We start from the raw sequence: 23,321 nt of genomic DNA on the forward strand, positions 1-23,321 counted from the left end.
GCTGACTCCGTACGGAGCCGGTCCCAGTGTTTCAGCTGGCCCGCATGCCCGAGCCGGTCCCGATGTTTCAGCTGGACTCTGTGTCCGAGCCGGTCGCGGTGATTCAGCTGGTCCCTGTGTCCGAGCCGGTCGCGGTGTTTCAGCATGTTTCGGTGTCTTAACTGGTCCCTGCGTTTCAGCAGGTTCCGGTGTCCCAGCAGGTGCCGGTCTCAGCAGGTGCCGGTGTTTCAGCAGGTCCCAGTATCTCAGCAAGTCGTGGAGGTCCAGCAGGTCCCGATGTTTTGGTAGGTCCCGGTGTTTTAGTACGTCTTGATGCCTCGGCAAGTCCCTGTGTTTCAGCGGGTCCCGTGTTCCAGCAAGTCCAGCGCTGCGGCAAGCCCCAGCGGTACAGCTAATAGCTGTGTTTCAGCAGGCCCTGGCGTTTCAGCATGTCTCGGTGCCTCAGCAAGTCCCGGGGTTCCAGCAGATCCCAGTGGTTCAGCAGGTCCCGGTGTTTCAGCGTGTCTTGGCGTGTCAGCAGGTCCCGGCGTTTCAGCAGGTCCCGGCTTTTCAGCAGGTCCCGGCGTGTCAGCAGGCCTCGGTGACACCGCCGGTCCCCGCCAGCCTTGACAGGCCTTGGCCCCACATCACAGCCGCCGACAGCAGTCGGCGGCCGCTTTTTGCCGCCGCTATTAGCCGGTCGGGACGGGTTTCTAATGGGTAATTAGCGGGCCTGTCGGCAGCAACACGTCCCACCCTCCCCCGCCGCCGCAGATGGCCAGATTGCGCCTCCCCTCCCCCCCCCCCCCATCACGGCAGATGACGTAGACGTGGCCCCTCTGGCTGTGAAGTCGGCGGAGGTGGGCGGGAGCGGTCCGCGTGGAGCAGTAGGTACTGATAGCTACGCTCGGCTCCCTGTTACGTAATCTAACCATGGTTGGGTGGGGTGGTGCAACCGCCACGTCTGCGGAAACCAACCGCGCAGGCTCCGGCGGCGGCCGATCACGAGCGGAGTGCAGCGTGTCATCTCTCGCGGGCAGCCTCCTCCGCCCAACGTCCCGCAGGCAGCCTCCTCCCCTGGCGGTGTGTCTTCTCGCGGGCTCCTCCTCCCCCGCCGGTGTGTCGTTTCGCGGGCTCCTCCTCCACCGCCGGTATGTCGTCTCGCGGGCAGCATCCTCCCCTGGCGGTGTGTCTTCCCGCGGGCTCTTCCTCCCCCGCCGGTGTGTCGTCTCGCGGGCAGCATCCTCCCCTGGCGGTGTGTCGTCTCGGAGGCTCCTCCTCCCCCGCCGGTTGTCGTCTCGCGGGCAGCCTCCTCCCGGGGCCGGTGCATGAGACCTCCGGGCCGCTGCGAGCCCCGAGCGGCTCGGCGGCCTCGGCTCCCGTCACCGAGCCTGCTGCGGACAGTCGGCGGCCGTCGCCGTGCGTCGGCAGTCGCCGCCCGCCAGGCCCATTTGACTTTTATTCGGGCGCGGCGGCACGCGCTGAGCGGCGTCCATTGACGGCGGCCGACGCCTGCTCAAAACGGCGTGAAATCGCGATATTGAGGCGGACCCGGGCAGGGGCGCCGCCTGAATGAGACTCATTGAACCGGCCGTCAGCGGCTGCCCGTGATGGGCCGCGTCACAACAGCCGGCCGCGCCGACACGGCCGCCCCGCCGCGCCTGTCGTCCGACGGCAGGCCGCTTCCAGGCTCGCACGCAGAAAACGCAGAACGCATTTCAGATCAGTGCGGAAAACGTTGTTTTTCTATCGACGATCGCTGCCCGGCGACGCTCTTCCAGAACCGTGGCCGAGCCCGCAGCCTGCCTCCAGTTTCACCCGGCATTTCGGAGAATGACTCCGCTGTGCCGAGCCGAGCCGGCGACGTCGCCGGCGTGGCGTCTCGTCGAGTCCGACGCTGCAGACGACCCCCCCCCTCCCTGCTCGCCCGTCGCCTTTTTCGACGCGCGACGCGTCGCCTGGCGGACAGAGGCCGGGCACAAAGACAGGCAATCACCAGCGCCGGATCGGCCGGCGCCCTGCCAGCCTCCTCATGGCCTCATTTTCTCCGATTCTTGCCGGCAAATCATCCGAGCCATTAGCCCCCCGCTTTATCAAAGTCAACACGGCTCGCCATACTTGATAATGAGAATTTCATCGATCAGGCGCTGTCCATTTCTCATACGGCCGGACGGGGATCTGGTGTTGGCCGGCGGTCTGCGGCGGCGCCGCCCCCTGCCTCCCCCTCGCCGGGCGTCGGCGCGTCGGGCGCGAGCGCAAGTCAGCGATTCACTTCCGCCTCACCGCATGGCCTAATCCCGGCGCCCGGCTGCTCATTCAACAATAAAACACACCGAATTAGCATATAAATGGGCGACGAGTGGTGTCACAAAGGGGAAATTGGCCGGCTCGTCGAGCCAGCGCAATTCTGGCGGGCTGGCGAAAATGGGGCCGGGGACGGTTTTTACGCAGCGGCCGGAACCAGCGGCCCACCGGTCGATAACACGCGGCGTATCTCATCACAGGTATTTATTGGACTTGAAGCGAACGTTATCATATATGCATATATGTTTAAAGAAATATTAACGCTGGAATGGTAGACGATCAACAACACTGGTCGGGGCCTAGCCGGCAGCGCCCGACACGCCAGCCATAGCATGTCCCGGCCAAACGTCCGGCGACAAAGCCTCTGGCGCACGCCTCTTGTCCATGTCCCGCTTAAAACGCGCCACGCGCCACAACATCGCCGATGCGGCCAGCCATGAACGACACATTGCCTCGAAAAACATCGCGGAACTCAAGGGAAGCAGGCGGACCACGCTTCGGCCGGAGCGACGGTCGGCTGCCGCGCTGGCGGGGCTCTGCCGCCCCAGCGGGGCTCTGCCCTGCCAGTGTGGGGGAGGAAGGCGGCCCAGCCCGCGCCGCCACGGCCGCACTCTATTGCTCCGTCAGGGGAGATTCTCCGGCTGAGCCGCCGGCCGGCCCGGGCGCGGGGGCGAGCGCCGCCGCCGGCGCCTCCTTGAGCAGCATGCATCTTTGGTTCACAGCGGCTAAATCATACGGAATAACAGCGAGCATCTCCAGTAACACGGGCCATGTCGGCCGGCCGGCCGGCCCCGCGGCCGCCAACGCATGGGGCGACGGCCTTGCGTCGCTAGCTCTACCACCCCACCGATCGCGCGACTGGTCCATTTGTACAGGTGACTGGATGACTAGCATGTTCAGCTCGAAACCTGTGCCCCACCAGCGAACTAGCGCCACCAGCGGTTGGCACATCAACTTATGCTTGGCCCCGCAACCGCTAGATGTCACTAAAAGGTACCAATCTCCGTCAGCGTGGGTCAGTCGGCCAGCGGCGGCGGGCGCTCGTCCGGCGGCCGCGGCGCCGACGCCGTGATCTGATTGGCCGAGCTGCTGCGCGCATGCGCGGCTGCCGCCGGCCGGGCGATCTGACTGGCCGACTGCGAGCGCTGGTGGCCGGTCAGCGCCAGCTTGGAGTCGTCCGACTGGTTGAGCAGCTCCCGCTCACGGATGGCCAGCTGGTACGCCACCTCGAACGCCTGTCCCAGCGTCAGGATGATCTCGGTCGCCAGGTCCTGGAACGGACCGGCGCACCCTCAGCGGCAGGCTGCTCCGTCCGCTCAGTGGCGCCATCTGCACTCTCACACCGAGCAGGAGGCGCCGAGTCAAGCGTACCTACACGTACACACAAGGGCATCGCGACAGTCCGACAGAACTGTCTACATGCCCCAAGCATGCCATGCCGACGCTTTCACAATGGCCGGTAGGCGGCGCCGGTGCCAGCCGGGCGTCCGCCGAGCCGCCGCCGAGCACCGTCCGTGCGAAGGCCGCGCGCCGCGCCAGGCGGTCCACTCACCATGCTCTGCACCCGGAACACGTGGCAGTAGTGGCAGCGCGAGTCCAGGTCCTTGGTGATGTAGGCGAAGTGGGAGAGGTCGTCCGCGTCCTGGCACGCGCAGTGGATGTTGCGGATCTCGTGCTCGCAGACCGGCTTCTGGAAGGCGACACGGCCCGTCACCGCCGGCAGAGGGAGGCGGAGGCGGAGGCGGAGGCAAAGGGAAGAGGGAGGGGGCACGGACCCCGTCCCGGGTCGGTCAGTCCAGCACAGCATCCGCCGCGCTCCAACACCAGCACCACAGCCGCACACCGACCGCACAGGAAAGCCACCAGACACCTCCCCACTCCCGCTGGTCCACCGCCGCACACCGACCGTAGACCTCTGTTCGCCTCCAGCTCACGGCGCGGACGCGGCAGGGCGGCGCGGGGCCTCACGTCCCAGCCGGCGCCTCCCCCTCTCTCATCCCCCGTGCCGCGGGCCCCGGCCCGCCCCGAGGCCCCAGCGGGGGGCCGCACTCGCCTGCGTCTGGGCGTCCAGAAAGCGCACGCCGGCGTGTGAGATCGAGAGCACGATGCGCGGCACCTTGCGCATCTGCGTGCTGGTCTTCTTCAGCTTCTGGATGCTCTTGCGGGTGGACTCGGTGCCGCGCACCTCCTTCACCAGGGTGGAGCCCAGGTACTCGGCGATGTACCTGGCGGCGGCCGAGTCGGTCAGCTGCGGCCGTGACAAGGCAGCGGCAGGCGGCGGAGGGCGTCCGTGTGAGGCCCAGCGGGGAGCTCGCAGGCGCAACTGCCAGCGCCTCGGTCGGCCGAGAGTGTCACGAAGTCAAAATACAGGTGAAAAGTACTTCCCGCTGTTAGATAAAGTTACGGAGGAGTGAACACATGCTTCAGTTCTTATGTTGTTCGGAAGCATGACGGGCATTCGCTCTTTGCTGGAACCGAGAACATGGCCGCAAAAACTACCGATACGAGATTGAATGACGGGAAGTGGTAACTGCATGACATTGCAGCTCTCACATACTGATACCACCAGCATAACCATCCATGACGGGACACTTCGCCTGGATTGCGCCCTCTCCCCCACTGCGTACAGATGCTAACCGACACATCACCACCCACTGCACCCGGAGGCCGCACTGGGCGGAGGAGCCTGTCAGCTGCGGGGATGGGGAAGCCCCCCCCCCCCCCACTCACTGTATGCTGGAGTTGACCAGGTGGTGCGGCTCGTGGCGCCACTGCGTGGCGATGACGGCCGGCACGCCCACCACCAGCTGGGACGGGTCGCGGATCCGCAGCGCCTCCTGCGCCCGCCGCCGCCGCGCGTCGGCGCCGTCCTCCTGCGGCCGGCCGCCGCCGCCGCCGCCCTCGCTGCCGCTGCTGGAGCCTGCCGGAGCGCCGCGCCGATCAGGGCCGGCTCGGGGAGGTGCGCCAGTCAGGGTCGGCCCAGAGAGGCGCACGGCAGGGCGGCTCCGGCGCCGTGCAGGGCGACACCGCGTCACAAAACGGCCACGCTTGGCGTCAGCCAGCCCTATACAGCACTATACAGATCAAGCAGGGAACACACCACACGACCCAGGAGAGCGCCGCACAACGCAGCCGTCTCCTGTCCCTCCCCCTCCCCTCTGTGAACAGAACGTGGCCTCCCCGCTCCTCCACCCGACAGCGCCGGCCGCGGAGGAGCTGCCCGCCCGCGCCAGGCTCACCCCTCGGATGGTGGCGCCGCGGCTTGGCCGGCGGCGGCGGCGGTGCCGGCGCGGCGCCCGGCTGCCGGCCGTGGCCGTTGGTGCGCTCGGCCGGCGTCGGCGCGGGAGAGACGGACGGCGCGGAGGTCGGTCGCGGCAGTGTGTAGTCCTTGAAGAGCGACTCCTCCTGGTCGCGGTCCCGCTCCTCCGACACCGGCAGCTGCTCCATCTCCGTCCGCAGCAGCGCCAGCGTTGAGTCCTGAGCGGCCGGCCGCGCAATGTCAGGTCAGAGCGCGCGTCACTCGATGCTCGCAGAGACGTCCCATGGCCCCACAACAGGATGTTGCATGATACATGTAGTTCGAGATCCTGGACGACTCCTAACATAATACGATTACCCTATCAACCCCACACAAACAGGCGATACACTATCAACATATTATCCCGCCGCCCCGGAGTGACATGGCCGGCCCACAAACTAGCCATAACGGATCAGCCTTCACGAACGCCAGCCGGACTGTCGCGTCCACCTGACCCGAGCGCACGTTAGCTCAGCCTGTTCATAGCAGGACGCAAACACGTCGTTCACTCGCGACCAAGACGCATTCCGCCGCCGCAGTCCGACAAGCGGAGCATGGATGCACGTCACACCGACCCCGATCCCCGTGTACCCCGGACGGCGAGAAAGGCCTCGGCGGGGGGGGGGGGGGGCACTGCTGCCGCGGAGGGGAGGCACTGCTGCGGCGGCGATCTTGGCACGGCCCCCTCTGGCACCTGTCTGTATTGTTCCGAGCCCCGAGGTCAAACAGTCTCGTGCCGGGAGCGGGGCAAACACCGGCCGCGGCCGGGGCCGCCGCCCGCCGACGGACGGTCGGCGGCAGGAGCGCAGTCCCCCGGGGCCCGGCGTCCTTCAACGGCGTTCGCGGCCACTCACGCAGCGCGATCAGACGTTGAAGCCTGGGTGTGTCGGAGGGCTACACTCGGGAGCGGGTGGGACGCGCGGCATCATCGACTCAGCTTCCACTCCGGTCAAGCGAGCCCGCTGCGGATTTCGCGTGTGCTCACCGGAGGGTGACTCGACCGCCCGGCGCCGTCGGGGCTGTCTTTGAGTCGGGATCAGGGCTGCCTTACCCGCTTCGCCTCCGTCCACAAATCACCCAGCCCGGTGCTTGTATTCGGTGATGGCATCGACGTCCGCGTCCGGGCTGACAGGTGACGGCGCCATTGGAATGAAGTCAGAGCACGCTCCCACCCAGCGATGGGAACCATGCCAGGGCCAGACTTACCACACGGGGCAGGCCAGATCTGTCGGAGTCAGCGAGTAGAACCGGACCGGGGTCAGACAGCATCAGGACCCGAGTCATGGCCAGGGACCGCGTCGGGGCGGACCCGAGAGGACCTCCGCCGGACTCACCAGGTCACTCAGCTCCGTGCCGGGGTCCGGTCCCGGCGGCGCCGCCGGCCCGTCCTCGCCCTCGACCGGCGGCGGCCGCAGCGACAGCAGCATGCGCTTCAAGTGTCCCGGCTTCGTCACCTCCAGCACTGTCACCAGCTCCATCTCCCACACCTTGCGCACACGCTGCATGTCCGTGTAGAGGCTGCGACTGAACACGTCGGCGTACTGGTCGAGCCGAAGTGCGCGCAGCCAGCCGGCGACCGTCTCGACGACGGTCGCCTCGCGGCGCGCGCGGCCCAACCCGTCCGGCAGCTGGGCGGCGGCGGTCAGCAGCGCCTGCCGCTCCTCTGGCTGAGCGACGCCCGCCTCCAGCAGGTCGGCCTCCTCCAGCACGCCGCGCACGAAGTCGACGTCGTCGAAGCCGAGCCGCCGTAGCGCCGGCTCGTGGCGCGCCAGGCCCAGCGTGCGCAGCAGCGAGGAGACGCCGCCCGACGAGCATCGGCCCGGCTCGGCCGTCGCCTGGTAGCCTGCCGACGAGACGGCAGCGTCACGGGCCGGCCCGCCGGGGACGGGGAGCAGCGGCAGCGTCACGGGCCGGCCCGCCGGGGGCGGGGAGCAGCGGCAGCGGCACAGGCCGGTCCGCCGGGGACGGGGAGCAGCGGCAGCGGCACAGGCCGGTCCGCCAGGGACGGGGAGCAGCGGCAGCGGCACAGGCCGGTCCGCCGGGGACGGGGAGCAGCGGCAGCGGCACAGGCCGGCCCACAGGGGACGGGGAGCAGCGGCAGCGGCACAGGCCGGTCCGCCGGGGACGGGGAGCAGCGGCAGCGGCACAGCCCGGCCCACAGGGGACGGGGAGCTGCGGGAGAGTACGGGGCGGCCCGCTGGCTACGGGGAGTAGCGGGAGCGCACGCAGCGCGCACCGACAAACGCTGACGCACACAGCGGCGGAAACAGCAGCTGTAGCCCGCTGTCACCAGTGCGTTTGTGTGGTCCTAACTCCGAGCCAATCCCAGTGATAAAGGAAAATGGCATCGCACATCGACGCCACTTGTAAATAGGACTGCTGCAGCCCACAGACGTCCGCGCATTGCCGAAATTACCGAGCAAAATACCCAAGCCAAAGACGGTAGTGTCAACCTTTCCCCACGTGCGCCGCCCCCGGGTCCCCGAGCCCTGTCCACCACCCCCACGGCGGCGAACAACGGTGACCCGACGCCCTTCGGCCGTCGGACGTCGCTCAGCGGCGACAGGATGGCTGTCACGTGAGCCGCCGCCGCGGAGACCTCCGGGCGCGGTGAGTCACGGGCCGCGCTGGCCGGCCGCCCCGCCCGCTCGGCCCACGGAGGGAGAGCAGCCGGCCGGCGCGGCTCGCCGGTCGGCCGTGACCCGGCCAGGACAGCGGGGCTCATCGCCGGACCACGGAGCGCTCCCTCCCCGACCCCGGCCGCCCCGCCCGCTCGGCCCAGGGAGGGAGAGCGGCCGGCCGGCGCGGCTCGCCGGTCGGCCGTGACCCGGCCAGGACAGCGGGGCTCATCGCCGACCACGGCGCGCTCCCTCCCCGACCCCGGCCGCCCGCCGCGGCGTTCCCTTCGCTCCGCCACCTACGGCCTGGTCGCTCCGTCGGCTCCCTCAGCGGACGCAGGCCTTTTTAAGAGCGTACGAGACACATCTCGTCGCGCACCCTTTCACAGAACAACAGGGAGTGCGGTGGTCACGCTAGCGCTCAGGGATCCTGGCCAAACGGGAGCGCAGAGTCTGACCGGCGCAGGTGGGGCGCGCGGGACCACTCCCCGCCCCTCCCCCCCCCCCCCCCCCCGATAACACGACGAAGCGGAGCGTGTCGGCACGGCAGAGGGTGCGTGACGTCACCGCTCGGCCGCGCGCACGCGGCATGCGTGCACAGCCAGGTGCGGCGGACAACGGCACACGGGGCGCCGCACGCCACGGCGGCGGCGGAACTGACACACCGCGCTGAGACGGGACGAGGGGCGCGCGGGACACGCAGGCACGGGAATGCGAGACGGGCCTCAGGGACGATGTCCCGGGCACGCGAACCGTCACCCGGTAAACAGGACACAGAGCCGAGCGGTCCCGCACACGCATCGCCAGGCGGAGGTCCGACGGCAAGACATGTAAACAAAGCGCTAGACAGACTGCCGCGGGGTGACAGGAGTCGCTTAGGTTGGCGGCACGGCCGCGCCGCCAGGCCTACCCGAACACCCAACACGTGAACACCCTCGAACAGCGAAACACGCATTCCTGTCGGCGTACTGAAGCGGAAAATTCCCACCCATTGTTGCTTGCTTCCATCACGGAATAATGTAAGTCTCCCACGGTGCGGCCGTAACAACGTCAGGCTCCACAATTACACAGGTGGGAAAGAGGAAGCCGACCATTCTGGACTGTGCTCGGAATGGGTAAACACGGACTACGGGCACATCTGTCACGCTAATGGCAGAATGTCTGCCACCCAGGCGCACATTGTCGCCTTCGTTGCGGTTTCATACGGCTGTGACATACACATAAACGTCAGCTACCATCGCACCTCGCGAAACCCCTCAAACACCGAGTTCCGCGGCTCCTGGACTGTCCACGGTAGTGACTCAATGCAAACTCACCCTACTGCATGTGCTTACACTCGTCCACGCCCAAACCCCAGGCGCTATCTTCCACGCAGCTGACCACCTACGACAGGCCTTCTGAAGGCCTCCCGATCCCCGACCCTACACCACAGTCACCTGGACCCTACACCAAAGTCACCTGCGGGTCCCTTCGAGTCGTGGCCGGGACAAACAGGCCTTAGGAAGGTCCCCTTACAGCACAGCCCGCACCACTGATGACCGAGAGCCAACGGCGGCTTACCTCGCCGACTCTGCAGCTCCTGGTCGATCTCGGTCATGATGTCGTCGCCGTACGAGGCCACGATGTCGTACACCTTGTTCCACTCCTCCTGCTCGTTGAACGGGCTGAGGATGACCAGACTGGAGACGCGCTGGTCGCCCCCGGCACCGCCGCTGCCGCCGGTGGTCGGCCGGCCGCGGCGCAGCACGCCCTCCTCCTCGCCATCGCCGAGCGTCGACGAAGCCATGCGCACGTTCTCGTAGCAGGCGGGCAGCGTGGTGGGCCGGTCGGGCCGGCGCGGGGCCGGTAACGGCGCCGCGTCAGACAGCAGGCCGATCACAGAGCCCCGGTACAGACCTGGCGGCGCGAAGACGGCCATCTCATCACAGGCGGACACAGGCGCACGATTACAGAACACAGAGATCGCGCGTGCACACCTACGCGCCCGCGGACGACACATGTCACGGCGGATGGACACGTGCGATAACAAATCACCGGCACGCGGGCCTGAGTCACGCGGATGAAGCCACGCGGACAACCGCGGAGACCGGGAGGAGGAGCCTGACACAGCCTCGGGGAAAACACGGCTGCCGGGCACACGTTAGACGCGTGACAGCAGGACGCATCAACACCCGCCGGAGCCCACCCGTTCCAGCTGTCCATCTAGCGCAGTGTCGCACCAGGCGGCAGCACCGCGCTGCACAGCCGGCCGGCGTCCACGACCACAGCACCGGGCGACGACTCGAGACCCGCCCCACGCAGACGCCACACGCACGAGCGGCGTGTGGCGCTCGACATCGCGGCGTGACGACGGCGCCACGTCAAAGAGCTCCGCCGCCCACGCGGCGCGGCTCTGGCAGCGGAGGTCGCCCCGCCGGTCACGGAGCGAGCCAGCGGACCGTCAGCGCCCTGTCACCACCTGACGCGCCGCTCGGCAACAGGCCACCGGCGACGGCGCGGCGCGCTGGCCGGCGCCCTCTGCGGGCCGACGCGCGCCCCCGGCGGCGGCGCGGCGGCACCCGCCAACGCGACAACGTCCGGCAACGACGTCACCCATCAAGTCGCGGCGACGCCGGCGGGTGAACGACCCGACGCTGGGTGACGGTCGGCCCCCTCCCCTCCCTCCCGGCTCCCTCCTTCTCTGGTGGGGGCTGCGGTCGGCGACGGGCAGGCTGGCCGCCTGGCCGACCGGCGCGGGCCGCGGGGGCAGACGTGGCCGGCCGAAGCCGTCGACTCGGCGCTCGCAGCGTATACATCCGCAGCAAAACCGTTAACGCCGTTAGATTCGTTTGGACGTTCCGACGCCGCCCACCGGGGTAGTTCTTACAAACCACCCGTCTTCATAAACAGTCCCAAAAGCCACCGGGCGTGTGTTATTCGATCAGGAATCACTTGTTAAAACGAGCAAAAAACGAACCGGCCTGTCCTAGTCACGGAACCAGATACACATGCGACGCTCCTGATTTATGAATCCGCTGGCCAATTTTCCTGATTTGCCTGGCACCTCCTAAACCCCACTGACTCACGTGCTTACTTTTCCAAGCGCTTATGTGGGCACATTGCCACAGTCAAGCATAAACATAATAACACGGCCGCCGACACGACCCCATCGTCTGGATTGTTTGTCCGCGTGATCGGTGCAGCCCCGACGCGTGCCGACCAGCTCTGTTTGTCGGCGCACGGTCCGGCGACCATCAGTCACCGCCCGTCATCGCCGCCCGCTCCGCTTGTACCGCCCGGCAGGCAGGCTCTTTGTCCGTTCGTTCCAGTCAACTCTGCATCCTCTGCGCGACCCAGATCACACGGCGGCCCTCAGCACCGCATTGTCCGCACAATGCCTGCGCGTCAAACAGCTCTCGTGCGGCCATCCCATTCTGCTCTGCTGGCGACGGCCCGGACCCGACTGACGCGTCACGGCGTGCAGGCGGCGTCCTCGCCGCGATCGGCGCCATCACGCGTCTGCACGTGCGCGTCCCTGGCCGCCGGTGCACCGAGCACCATTACGGAGCTCCGGCCGGGTCGGCCGCGCCGCCGCCGCACGTGACCTGACTGAGGCAGCCGGCGGCGTCGGCCGTCAATGGCCGGGCCTGGCCGCCGCTGCAGCAGCGCCGACCATTCACCGGAGCTGCGGCGCCGCCGCCGGGGCGCCGGGGTGTGGCGGCCGGCCGGCCGAAGCGGGCCGAGCGGCTCACCGGACCAGGCTCGCTCCCGCCGCGCGGCGCCGCCCGCAGCGCGTGGCGCCACGGGCGGCGCGGCCATAAACCAGACCTCTGCGCCCGCCGCGCCGCACGCACCGGCAGACGTTCGTCTGGCCGCCCAATGACCGCCTATTGCCATGTCGGACGGTCGAAAACACCCTCGCGTCCAGCAGCGCCCGCGGAGCGTCTCCAGACAGGTGTTTGCATTTGACCATGGCGTAGATCAGCCTCGACAGTGCAACAATGGCCCGAGCCGAGCGGAGCGCCCCACACGTCAGGCCAAACCCGCCGCGACTGTCACAGCAGGCGCCTGTCCGGAGACGGGCCGCGGCCGCCGCGCCGCGCAGGAGATACGACCAAATCGGGCGGCGGGTGCGTGCGCCAGGCGCCGCCGGCCGCTGCAGCGGCGGCGGTGCGCGGTCGGCGGCCGAGCCCGGCTTTCTCCGGCATACAGAGACACCTGCGGCGACTGCGCCTGTCTCGGCTGCCCGAGTCGCGTCACGGGCCGCCGCCGACCCGCGTCGTTTGTCTTCATCGGATCGGTGGCGTCGGGGTGGCGTGCCCGGCGGAGGCGCGACCGGCGCAGCGGGGCGCGGCCGCCGTCGAGGGCGGCCGGTCGGACGGCCAGACCATGGCCTGGCATCGGTCGAATGCACTGCGCCCTGGCGCACGGCACAGTGCGACACACCAGCCGGTGGCGGCGCCACCTCGGCGCCCGGCCCCGGCCACTGGGAGCCGGCGCGAGCCCGCCGCCCCGGTCGGGACCGTGTGCATACACGTCTGCACATACTTACACGCCGCCGCCGGTCGACAGCAAGGCCCGATGTCGGCCGGGCCTGTCGTGTCAGCGCCGCTAATCGCCATTCATTGGTAATCCGGCCGCGTGATTCGCCGGCGGCGAGCGACGGAGGCCAGGCCGCACGGCGCCCAGCGGCGGCGCCCTGGACGCGATTCTGTCTCCGCGTCTCACGTCCCTGCGTCTCACGTCTCCGCGTCCCACGTCTCCCCGTCTCCACGTCTCATGTCTCCCCGTCTCATGTCTCCCCGTCTCATCTTCCCTACTCCACGTCTCCGCGTCTTCCATCTCCACATATCGCGTCTCCCCGTCTCACCTCCCTGCGTCTCACGTCTCCCCGTCTCACGCCTCCCCGTCTCACGTCTCACGTCCACGTCTCACTTCGTGTCGAGCGCGGTCCCGACGAGAGGCCCGGCCCGCTCCGGACGGCGCCCAGCCTGCCGCAGTCCCACGCGTCACCGCTGACGACGACTGAGCTTCTCCAGACGCCAGATCACAGTGGCACCACACCGAAAGCTGACAGAGATCCATCCGCCAGAGCGCACGTGACCGTCACATAAGACGCGGCCCGACGTGGTGTGCCAATACTGTCGGCACCCAAACAGCCCAGTATTTGTTCTCCAGTCGCGCGATTGTCCGGAGTTGCGTCACACGCCAGGTGACAGGCTTCACATGCTGCTCTGGTGTGCTGTTGGGGTAGATCAACAAACCGACAGCACGGAAGTACAGCGGCCCAGAGCGCACGGCATACCACCATACGAAAATACCCCGTTTCTTATCGGAGCGAGAGGCATGAGTCTGCTACTGGAAAATTGATCGCTACCTACGGCTTTCCAGTCGTCCGTGATACTTGCGTTAGATTTCAACCCGCGCATCTCTAGCCCCACGTGCAGGTGATCTAGGCCGGCTGACATGCGAGAGGCCTCCCAACGCCTACCTCGCCGGTCACACCCTGCGGGTTGGGCCGTGCTTGCATGCCGGCAAAGCTGCCAGCCCATAAAGACCAAGGGCCCCCGCCAGAGCGGAGCAGCGCCCCACAAACGGGCGGCTGGCCGCGCAGCTCACGCCAAGCTCGGTGTGGGTGTGCCTCCGGCCAGCCTGCTAGCCCGTCCGGTCCCGTTAGGCAAACAGCGCCGCGGCCGGCACATATTGGCACTTCATGTTACTCGGGCCATAGCGGCCAAAACAAACCGCCCGACCCCGGAGGAGGCGAATGCCATCTACTGCAGCTGCCAGGCGATACAGGGTGACGTGGAAAAGCCTGCATATTTCGTTTTTCTTTTGTAAACAACGCATGGTCCGGGAAGCGAGATGCGGAAACAGCCGTCGTCGTTTCAACAACAGTCGGAAGTGAACTCATCACACAGCGGGCGTTGTTGCCAATGTTCGTGTGGATAAGGCTCTCACGACATTCCACCGCACTTCTAGTCGTGCGTCCGCGCGCTACCGCTCCATTACGGCAAGTCGGTACGAATCGTGCGTATTTTCCCAAGGACATTTCATCCTGCTGTTTATCTTGAGGCAGACGGGCGGGAGCTTAAGCTCACTGTTGTTACCACGGCGGCTTTCGGGAGAAGACTGGCCCGGCGCACAGAGCCGGGCGCGGTCGGCAGCGGAATTGTTTGGCAGCGTGCGGTTGCATGACATTAAATATGATCTGTTGGCGTGCGTTGGCACGGCTGTACACACGATGCCGACGCTGCAGGCGGCGGCCCTCTCGGCCCGGCCGGCTGACTCAGCGCCAGCGGATGGCACCGCACACTCACTTCCACCCCAACGCGCATCGCCCTTGCACGAGAAAGCCGACACAACTGAAGTCTGCACGCTGTTTTTCGACCGCAGCGCGACAGCGCCGTGCTGCAACAGCAGCCGTCGTTCGCACCGCCGGCAGTGCAAAAGGCATGGCAAAAACGCTCCGACTGCCGAGCCGCTGGACCCAGGTGGCGGCCCTCGTACACAGCTGAGCCAGCCAAGTGGCCAAAACGAGGCCGGCGGCGCAGTGACCAGCGCCGCGGTCCCGCGACCTCTGGACGGGGTCCGAGGGCGGGTCACGTGACACGCCGCCCCGAGCCGGGGCCCCGCTGCGCCGGCCCAAGCCCGGCCGTCGGCGGATCCCGTGCGGCCGAGGGCGGCGGCGGCGGCGCGGTCCACCCATGCCGTGTCATCGGGCCGGACGGCCGGCGGCTGCGAGCGTGATGCCGGCTGACGGCCGGGCCGCACCCGTTCATAGACGACGCCCTGCACGGCGTCCCCGCCGCCCGGCCCGGCCGATACGTCATGAAGGTCGCCCATATCGGGAGCTCACGCCACCCACGTCACACACATCGCGACGGCACGCCGCCAAGGTCATCGACATCCACCGGCCGCGTCACCAGTGTCACCAGTCTCGGCTGAGCGGGTCACCAACGTCAGAGGCGCCGAGGGCAGCAGCCAACGGGGACGAGCGCCGGACACCGGACCCACCGACAGCCTCCCCCCCCCCCCCCTCCACCCCACCACAAAATTCACACCTCCCGGAGAGCCGATCGTGCCGACAGACACCCACCAGAGAGCCAGGCCGGGCGCCCCGTGCGCGCCGCGCGGCTGGGGGCAGGTCGACACGGCACAGTGATGTCATCCACACCCTCCCCGTAAAGGAGCCCGTTAGCATGCCAACATGCCGCTCTCGATAACGCAGCCTCGTGCATGCACATTTGTCGGGGCCATTGGAAATATGACGGCCGTTGAAGTATGCGTACTATAAATGGAATATACGCGCACCGCCTGAGTGGACTGCGAAGCGGGCCCCTGGAGCGCACATTCTCCTTCAAGCAAGACAAACGCCTAACCATAAATATAGTGAGGCTGCTGCAGCAGAGATGAGACACTACCCAATGCAGCCAGCCAACCAGCCGGCCAGCCAACCAGTCGGCCAGCCAACCGGCCAACCAGTCAGCCAGCCAGTCCAGCCAGCCAGCCAGCCAGCCAGCCAGCCAGCCAGCCAGCCAGCCAGCCAGCAGGGAGCCGGCGGGTCTCAGGAGCGGGGCGCGGTCCTCAGGCCCGGCCCGCCGACGGTGGCGGCCGCGCCCGCGCTCGTGAACGCTCCCACACGGCCCCGGCCGGGCCGCCTCGTCCGCGTGACGGACGGCCGGCCGTGGGAGCGCGACGGGCGCGGTCGGAGGGTCACGCCGAGCCGCCCCCGCCGACGGAGGCTGCCGGGGCGCCGGCGGCACCAGCGCTGACTGAGGGGGCAGGCCGCCGCGGGGCTCCACTACACGACCGCAGGACCAGCAGACCTCGGGACGGCTGCCGGAGCGCCGGCGACACGGCGCACGGGCCGCGCTACACGGACGACGGCCGAGCCGGGGCGGGCCGCAGCCAACGGCCCATATAAGCACACACACCGCGCCTACCGGATCAGGGAGTGTATCGGTCGATGTGCCGTCCGCCCCGAACTTTTGCTATCAGCGTAATCACGGAATGTCACGTGGCTTTTATGCTTATGACAGACGACATGGACGGAACATGACATGCTCCTTCCGCACCGACACTTCCTCAAGACATGCTTCCCCAAGGGAAGCACCAGCAGCAGCTGAGTCACCTGACCAATTTACTTGTAAAACATCTTGTTGAATGTACGTTGCCGTGATCATATTGTTCGACGGAAGGTTTTCACGACGTTCGTAATGGCACTTGAACGTTCCGATCTTCTTTTAAGTATTTATCTTTTGATGAGAACTTTCTGCACACATTCCGGTCTTACACTTCCGTGAACGCTGTTATAAAAACTCCATGCCAATTTGTGCGCCGACAAGTTTTTACTGGAGACCACCCTACTGAGCTATGCACGTATTTAAGAGCATGTCTCTTACTTTCGTCAGCTACGGAAGTCGTCTAATGATCACCAAGTTTTTGCTCGAGACTCAGCTACTAAACTATGAACATGCTTAGCGCATATCTTTCACTGGTATCAGCCCAGGAGACGGTCCAATCATTAAAATGTTTGCAAGGGACTTCTGTCAAAGCGCACATTCTATGTAAAACAGAGGTCACGATGAATACAGCATGATACTTGACGGCCATTCAGGCGACGCGTCAGGTTGAGCAACATGCAACAACAATAACATACATATTTGAATAACGCGTTCAATAACACTTTTCCGGTGGAAATCATAACGCATTCAACGGCCGCATTCAAACGCTCACCAACCGCATTCCGAAACGGATCAAACACCTCTTTGCCACCAATCCGCAGCGGTCAAAACAGGGAAATGCCAACCGTCTTCCATCTGGCGCGCAATCTCATTGGCGAGTTTGTATACCAATCATCTGTCACTGCCAGCTGTCACCCAATATCTGCACCATCGGGGAAGCGCTGGCAACAGCCCAGGGCCCGTCCAGATGCCCCCGGACGCGATAGCGCTCCTCGCAGCGGAGGAAAGTGCGCAGCGGACGCAGCAGACGCCGCCGCGCCGCCACAACGCCGCGCCCATCACAGGCGTTCGTTGGCGCTAAACGGAAGTTATGGCCCAGCGAAGGTCGCCCTCCGCGCACGCGGCCTGTGCGGACAATGAGGCGTGGCACGCCACCGCCATTGGACTCGATCGGGGGAGGGCTCGCGGCCTGCAGCGGGGCGCAGCAGGGGCGGGGCACTGCCGCAGGGCGAGCACCAACATGTCGCCGCATGAAGCACCGTCGCCGGAAACCGACCGCTGGCCTTTCTGTCGGGGATAGAGGCGCGACCGCAGTTAACCCCGGTCAGCCTGTCACTGAAAACTTCGGTGATGAGCTTCTCCTGTGGCGCCTCCTTGCCGGTCCGCTCAGCCAGCTGCCCTGAGCAGACGGCAGCCGCAGCCTCTGCTGGGCAGAAGCCGGGGTGCTGCTCCGTCCCGCTCGGACCGCTGGCGTCCCCTGCCGCCATCCGTCACCCAGGGTCAGCACACGACCTGTCCCGCGCCGGCCGGCGGCCGCAGAGCGCGCCGGTCCGCGGGGCCAGAGCGGCAGCCACGGCGACGCCGGCACGCCACGTCGGCCGCGCGCTGTTCCAGTCATTGGCGCCGCATGCGCGCACGACCGTGCATGCGGCCTGCCCGACGGCGGCCGGCTGAGCCGACTCAGCCGCCCGGCCCCGGCCGCGTGCTGGCCACAAGCGCAGCTGCCGGACGCCCCCCGCGTCATCGGCGCCCACTGACGTGGCCGTCCCGCAGACATGCTCGGCCACTGCCCGCCGCCGCCCCAGGAGCGACCCATACGGCCAACACGGGCCGGCCGCGGCCCGACCGGGCAGCCGGCCGGCACCGCCCCGCTCGGCCGAGCACGACGCCGCGCCGCCGCTGGCGCGAGCGCCCACACCTGTTGCCGACACGCACGCACCGGCAGTGCCGGACGACAGACGCGCCGGAGCCTGGGGAATGGGGAGGGGACGAGAGGGGGCCGACCGGCTCCGACAATAACGGCCGCGCCCCGGCGCCCCGGCCGCCGGGAGCGGCGATGATTTGCGGAACGGCAGATATGCGGCGCACGTGTTAAGCGCAATCAGCGACGGGCGCGTCGCCAGCGGCGGAGCGAGGGGAGGTGCGCGGCTCCCGCCGGCGCGGCAGGAAGCGGCGCCGATCCGCGGTCGGGCGCGTCCGCCGCTGGGTCGGCCCTCCCCGCCACTAACAGTGGAGAGGTGCGCCGGCAGCCCCCCCCCCCCCCCTCCTCGTGGACGGCGTGCCCGTCACGACCGGCCGACCGATCGGACGGCGCCGGCTCGAGCCGATCGGGCCCGGCGAGGGCGGACGGCACGTGCCGCCTGCTAGACGGGCCGCCGCCGGGCGACCGCCCGCCGCGCCAATCGCGCGCCCGCCAAAACCCGGCCGACACGGCGCGCTCGAAAACAAACCAGCCGCGTGACAGGCGCGGCGGGAAAAACGCCGACCGACAGCCGGTCTGTGCCGCTGCCGCCAGCCGCCGGCGGCCCCGGAGACTGACGGGGCCCGGGGCTTGTCTGTCTGGGGGCGAGGCCGCCTCTGGGGAGGACGATCGAGATCGGCGGTCTGGGGCGGCCTCGGAGACTGACGGGGCCCCGAGGCCCATCTGTCTGGGGGCGGGCCGCCTCTGGGGAGGACGATCGACATCGGCGGCCCGAAGTGACTTCGGAGACGGGCCGAGGCACACCGCTGGAGCCGGCGCTGCAGACTGCGGTCCAAATGGGCGCCTGGACTGGGCGGAGGCCGGGGGCTGGTGTCTGCACCGGGGCAGCTCGGGTGGATGGGCGGACACGGCTGGCCGGATGCAGCCGAGCCGGCCGGCGCGTCCCTCTCCCCACCGGGGACACGGTGGCTGCGCAGGCACGGATGTGTGGAATCAGCGCCAGACCGGCGCCGACTGCGGCGAACTCGGCTCCGCGATGCCGAGCGAACCCGACACCCGCCAGACGCCGGCTGCGCGGATCGACCGCCGGACGCCATCAGAGTTCTCAGAGTAACCGCAGCCAACACTGACGACAGCGAGCCGTCGGCAGTCCTGCGACCAACCCCGGCCACTCAGCGGCACCGCCGACCGAGGCGACGCGGCCGCACGCGGCGGCCGCCAGCCGGGCCGGCTCGACGAGGTGCTATCTAGCTGTTTGTGCGACGTGTCGCCGCCGTGACGGGGCTCACCTGGCGCCGCTGGGAGGCCGGCTCCGGCCGGTAGTGTCCCACGCACAGTCTCCGCCGGCGCCGCGCGCTGGGCGGCCACTAACGCGGCGCGAGCGCGCCCGCCGCCGACAGCCGTGCCGCGTCCGGCGCGACACCCGCGCACCGCACAGCGGCCGCCGACCGGGCCGCGACGCCGCGCCCGCTCGTCCCGCAACCGCGCCGGACCGCACACGCCGCGTCGGTCGTCCGGCCGCCGTCCGCGCCGCGCGCCACCCCGAGCTCGTCGCGCGATGCACTGGGCTCCCACGCCCACTCGGCGCGGCCCCACGCGCCGCCGGGCGCCGCCGCCAGCTGGCGCCGCCGCTGCGCCACTACGGACAGCACGCGCGTCAGCAGCCGGGCACCGCACTGCTCGCTGACCCGTTAGCGCGCCTGGACGGCCGGGGCGACCCTGAGCGGGAGCCGGCCGGCGGCGGCGGCGGCGCCGGCGGCGCGGCCCCCGCTCGGCGGCCGGCTGATAATCTTATCTGCTGATTCGGCGACGTCCGCGCCGGCCGGCGGCGGCGGGCCAGCACGTGGTCGCCGCCTCCCGGGGACGGACGCTGGACGCGCCCCTGGCGCGGCGCGCCCGTGAGGTCACCCGGCCGGCCTGGGCAGCGGCGGGGGACCCGGCTGGGGCGGCCACGCCGGCCCGGACAATGGGGACGGCCGTCCGACGCCACCGGGTCGGACATCGGTCAGAGGACCAACAGATACACGCACCGTCGCATCGGGGGCGCTTCAGTGGGGACGAACGGACGCCTAGCCACTGGCCAGCTGGGCTGGAGCGGTCCGAACGCGCCGTCTCACAGTGGGTGCGTGCTTTAGTCCTCGCCACTGAGCAGTCGCCGGCCGTCGCGTTATCAGAGTGCGAAACAGCGAAGCAGTGATCTCAGTTTTCCGACCTATCAAGGAAGTACAGAAATCCAGCACGACAAACTGCTTTTGAAGAGCAACAGTCTGCTCCCGCATCCTTGCCCGACAGGGGACACGCCGTCCACAGCCTGCATCACTCTTACAACAGGATGGGTTTCCCAATGTCGTTCGAGCAAGCCGTCCCAACTGGTCACTAGCGACCGACAGCCGCCACTCTCCGCGGTCCGCCCAAGGCGCGGGGTCCGCACCACGCACGTCGCCAGCTTCCCGGAACGCCGCGCCGCGCCGCTCCACGCCGCCGAGATCATCGCACAACCGGCCGCCGCCAGAGCAGTTCCGTGAAGTCTCCCAGATCACCTGGTCCCCAGCGCGGCGCCAGGTGTCGGCCTTGGCCGCGGCCGCAGCGCCGACGCGACCAATAACATGCAGCCGCACGGCGCGTCTATTCCTGCGACCGTGCTCGGCGGCCCGGGGCGGGCGTGCCATGCACACGGCAGCGGGACGGCAGGCCGCCGGCCGGGGGCGGACGCGCTCGGCCGCGGCCGGCTGGCCGTCGCGTGCGTGACCTCGCGCTAACTCGGCGGCGAGTGACACGGCCCGGAGCAGCGCGTCTGCACGCCCCCTGAGGGCGGCGGCGGCGGCGGCGCGAGACAGAGGTCGGACGGCAGGCCCACACAGGAGACGGGACTTCGCGGAGGCTCCGGCGCTACCCACGAAATGGCCTGAAGCCCACTCCCAGACTGATGTCGATCAGTCACAGCCACGCAGGCGTAATAGCGAGAGGGCGGCAAGGGCGGCTCTTCTCCAGCAACAGCTTAATAATACGCCCAGCTGCCCACGTCATCAGGACGATCTCGGTGTTTGATTGGTTTGATTAACTGAATGCAACGCGTGATAATTACTGATACCTCATCCAAAAAGAGGGAGGGGGGGGGGGGGGGTGAAGCAAATGCTTGCTTAAATTCGTCGTAACATTTGTCTATCTGAAGCCGGAACCATATGACAACTTTCTGCTAAGAAAGTAATATTGTTTTATTAAAATAGCATTCACTTTAGGCTTAACCTTAAGTCACACACCTTATGATAATGTCGAAGGCAGCTTTACACGCAATAAGCAACAATCGAAACCCAAGGGTTCGTGGGTTCTTCTAAAAGGAAAAGCGATTCATTCCTTCCGATGGCATCGGAACAAGTTACTGAGGCTGGAGACGACAATGACCTAACAGTAATAACGCCATCATTCCAAAGGGGGCTGGTAAAATCACCACACATTTCGTTGAAGATTTCTACGACCGTACCCAGCTCGGTTGTATATCCGGGCTGCGCTCTAAGTTGCAGCCTATGTGGACTAGTAAGCCGGACAAACGCCAGACACCAAACGCCCCAGCTTAACCAAAATACTGCCCAGAAACAGCTGAGCATGACCGCACAGTTTCGCTGCAGGCTTTCCAGCAATGAAGCCGCGGAGTAGATCTTCCGAGTAATGCATGCATATTCACTACTTTACGCGGCCGTGCATGTGGCACTCTAATAGCAGGGCACGTAAAACGCTGCACTAACATGCATTGCAAATGTTTTATTTTTTCAAGAACTTGACACGAACGTTCCTTGAGCGATGTCAATGTCGTATATTCCACCGACAGCTCGTTAGAAATTAACTCTGCCACACCGGGTCGCCCACGAACACGGACGAATGGTGAAGAGACCCATTCGATTGTCTGCAAGCCGTCTGGCCCCTAATGAATAGCCTTGAAGGCTGCAACCCTCCCTGCAGTCGTCACCACGCCAGGTGCCGCCCTCAAATGGCATCAAACGGCATCAAACGGCGCCAAACGACCGCCCAGCGGTCAGCGAGAATATTGGCGCGATGATGACATGTCTCACTGTCATGGGGGTTTGTCATGCGAACCAAGTGTTGTCTCACTGGACCGGAGGGAACAACGCCAAACGGAACCACTTGCTTGTGGAAAATGCAACTAACATTCTACAGAGAGATGATTGTTGTCAGAACTCACACACAGAAAGTTAAGCAACGCGGACAAAATGCTGAAACTACGGAGCAAGCGGACCCCAATAGCGCCGAGATATTCCTACAATATCCTGAGAACGGGCGCTGGTCCCAGCCGACTGGCCGCTATCGCCGCCTGCCCGGCCCGCTCGTGTCTTTGGCGCAGATGAGTGCGCGGCCTACTCTCGGTGAGGGGCGCCGCACTCTGGCGCTGTCTCACCGGCTACCCCTCCCACATAGTACGACTCTCTTCAGACCCGGCTCGCCCGCTACCTCCGGACCCCTCACACCACCTCAAAGGTGACTAATAGCGTAATGGTGCCGACTAGCATCCACTGCCCAGATAACAGGGAGGTAATCCCTGTTAAGCAACATTCGATCCCATGTTCAGTCGCAAGACACAATGCCAGCGGCTCAAAAGCCACCATCACGTCGTCAGCTGCCCACCAGTCTGACAGGCGACCAGATATCACCAGACCGGACGGCACACCCAGACACGCGTCCAGGCCACAGCTCGCCGGCGCACACATCACAACTGGCGAGCCCAGCAGACCCGCGCCGCCGTCGCCTCGGACTGACCTGCGAACGGCGCGTCCTGGCGCACCTCCTCGATGTTGTCGGTGGAGGCCGACACGTCCGAGCCGGGCGCCGACGGCGACGAGTGGCCGCTCGAGCCGCTGGCGCTGCCCTGCAGCAGGTCGTCGTCCGTCTCCGTCTCCATGTCGCGCGAGCTGCGCTGGCCGCCCACCGGCGGCGACGACGACGACTCCTGCCGACGCGCGCGGCGACGTCACGCGAGGCGACACCGGGGCTGCGGCGGCACACCGGCGTCTGCCTACACACCAAGGGTCGCACAGGGGCCGCACTGCCCCATCACACGGGAGGAGGGGCAGGAAGTACGGGATCATACAGCACAGGACACATCCTTCCAACACATCGGGAGGAAGCCACGCGATCGGACGACTGCTGCCCATACATGAAGGGGTCACACAAGGTCACATCGGGCCCCACAGGGTCAGGCGATCGGCACCGACACGCGCATACGCACGGTCACAGGGTCACAG

General features: G+C 67.0%; 1 protein-coding gene across 1 annotated transcript; it reads right to left on the reverse strand.

Moving 5' to 3' along the window:
• Positions 1-2,472: 2,472 nt before the first annotated feature.
• LOC119092404 (ankyrin repeat and SAM domain-containing protein 1A) lies at positions 2,473-22,946 on the reverse strand. The gene is made up of 8 exons (XM_037215367.1): positions 22,837-22,946; positions 9,760-10,095; positions 6,916-7,424; positions 5,587-5,760; positions 5,014-5,147; positions 4,337-4,508; positions 3,836-3,973; positions 2,473-3,554 (listed from the first exon to the last, which is right to left on the reverse strand). Exons 2-8 carry the CDS (start codon positions 9,983-9,985, stop codon positions 3,300-3,302), a joined length of 1,608 nt encoding a protein of 535 aa, XP_037071262.1. The 5' UTR covers positions 9,986-10,095; positions 22,837-22,946; the 3' UTR covers positions 2,473-3,299.
• Positions 22,947-23,321: the final 375 nt, after the last annotated feature.

The sequence above is a fragment of the Pollicipes pollicipes genome, unplaced genomic scaffold (genome assembly GCF_011947565.3).
Source record: "Pollicipes pollicipes isolate AB1234 unplaced genomic scaffold, Ppol_2.1 Scaffold_3447;HRSCAF=4054_pilon_pilon_pilon, whole genome shotgun sequence".
Taxonomy (NCBI): Eukaryota; Metazoa; Arthropoda; class Thecostraca; order Pollicipedomorpha; family Pollicipedidae; genus Pollicipes; species Pollicipes pollicipes.

Excerpts from the sequence above, each read along its gene's own strand:
- LOC119092404 (XM_037215367.1), bottom strand. The coding sequence starts at position 9,985 with ATGGCTTCGTCGACGCTCGGCGATGGCGAGGAGGAGGGCGTGCTGCGC. Across the intron at positions 5,148-5,586 it reads GCACCAACGGCCACGGCCGG|GCCGACGCGCGGCGGCGGCG; the intron begins CAGCCGGGCGCC and ends CAGGAGGACGGC. Across the intron at positions 4,509-5,013 it reads CTGGTCAACTCCAGCATACA|GTACATCGCCGAGTACCTGG; the intron begins GTGAGTGGGGGG and ends GGCCGCCGCCAG.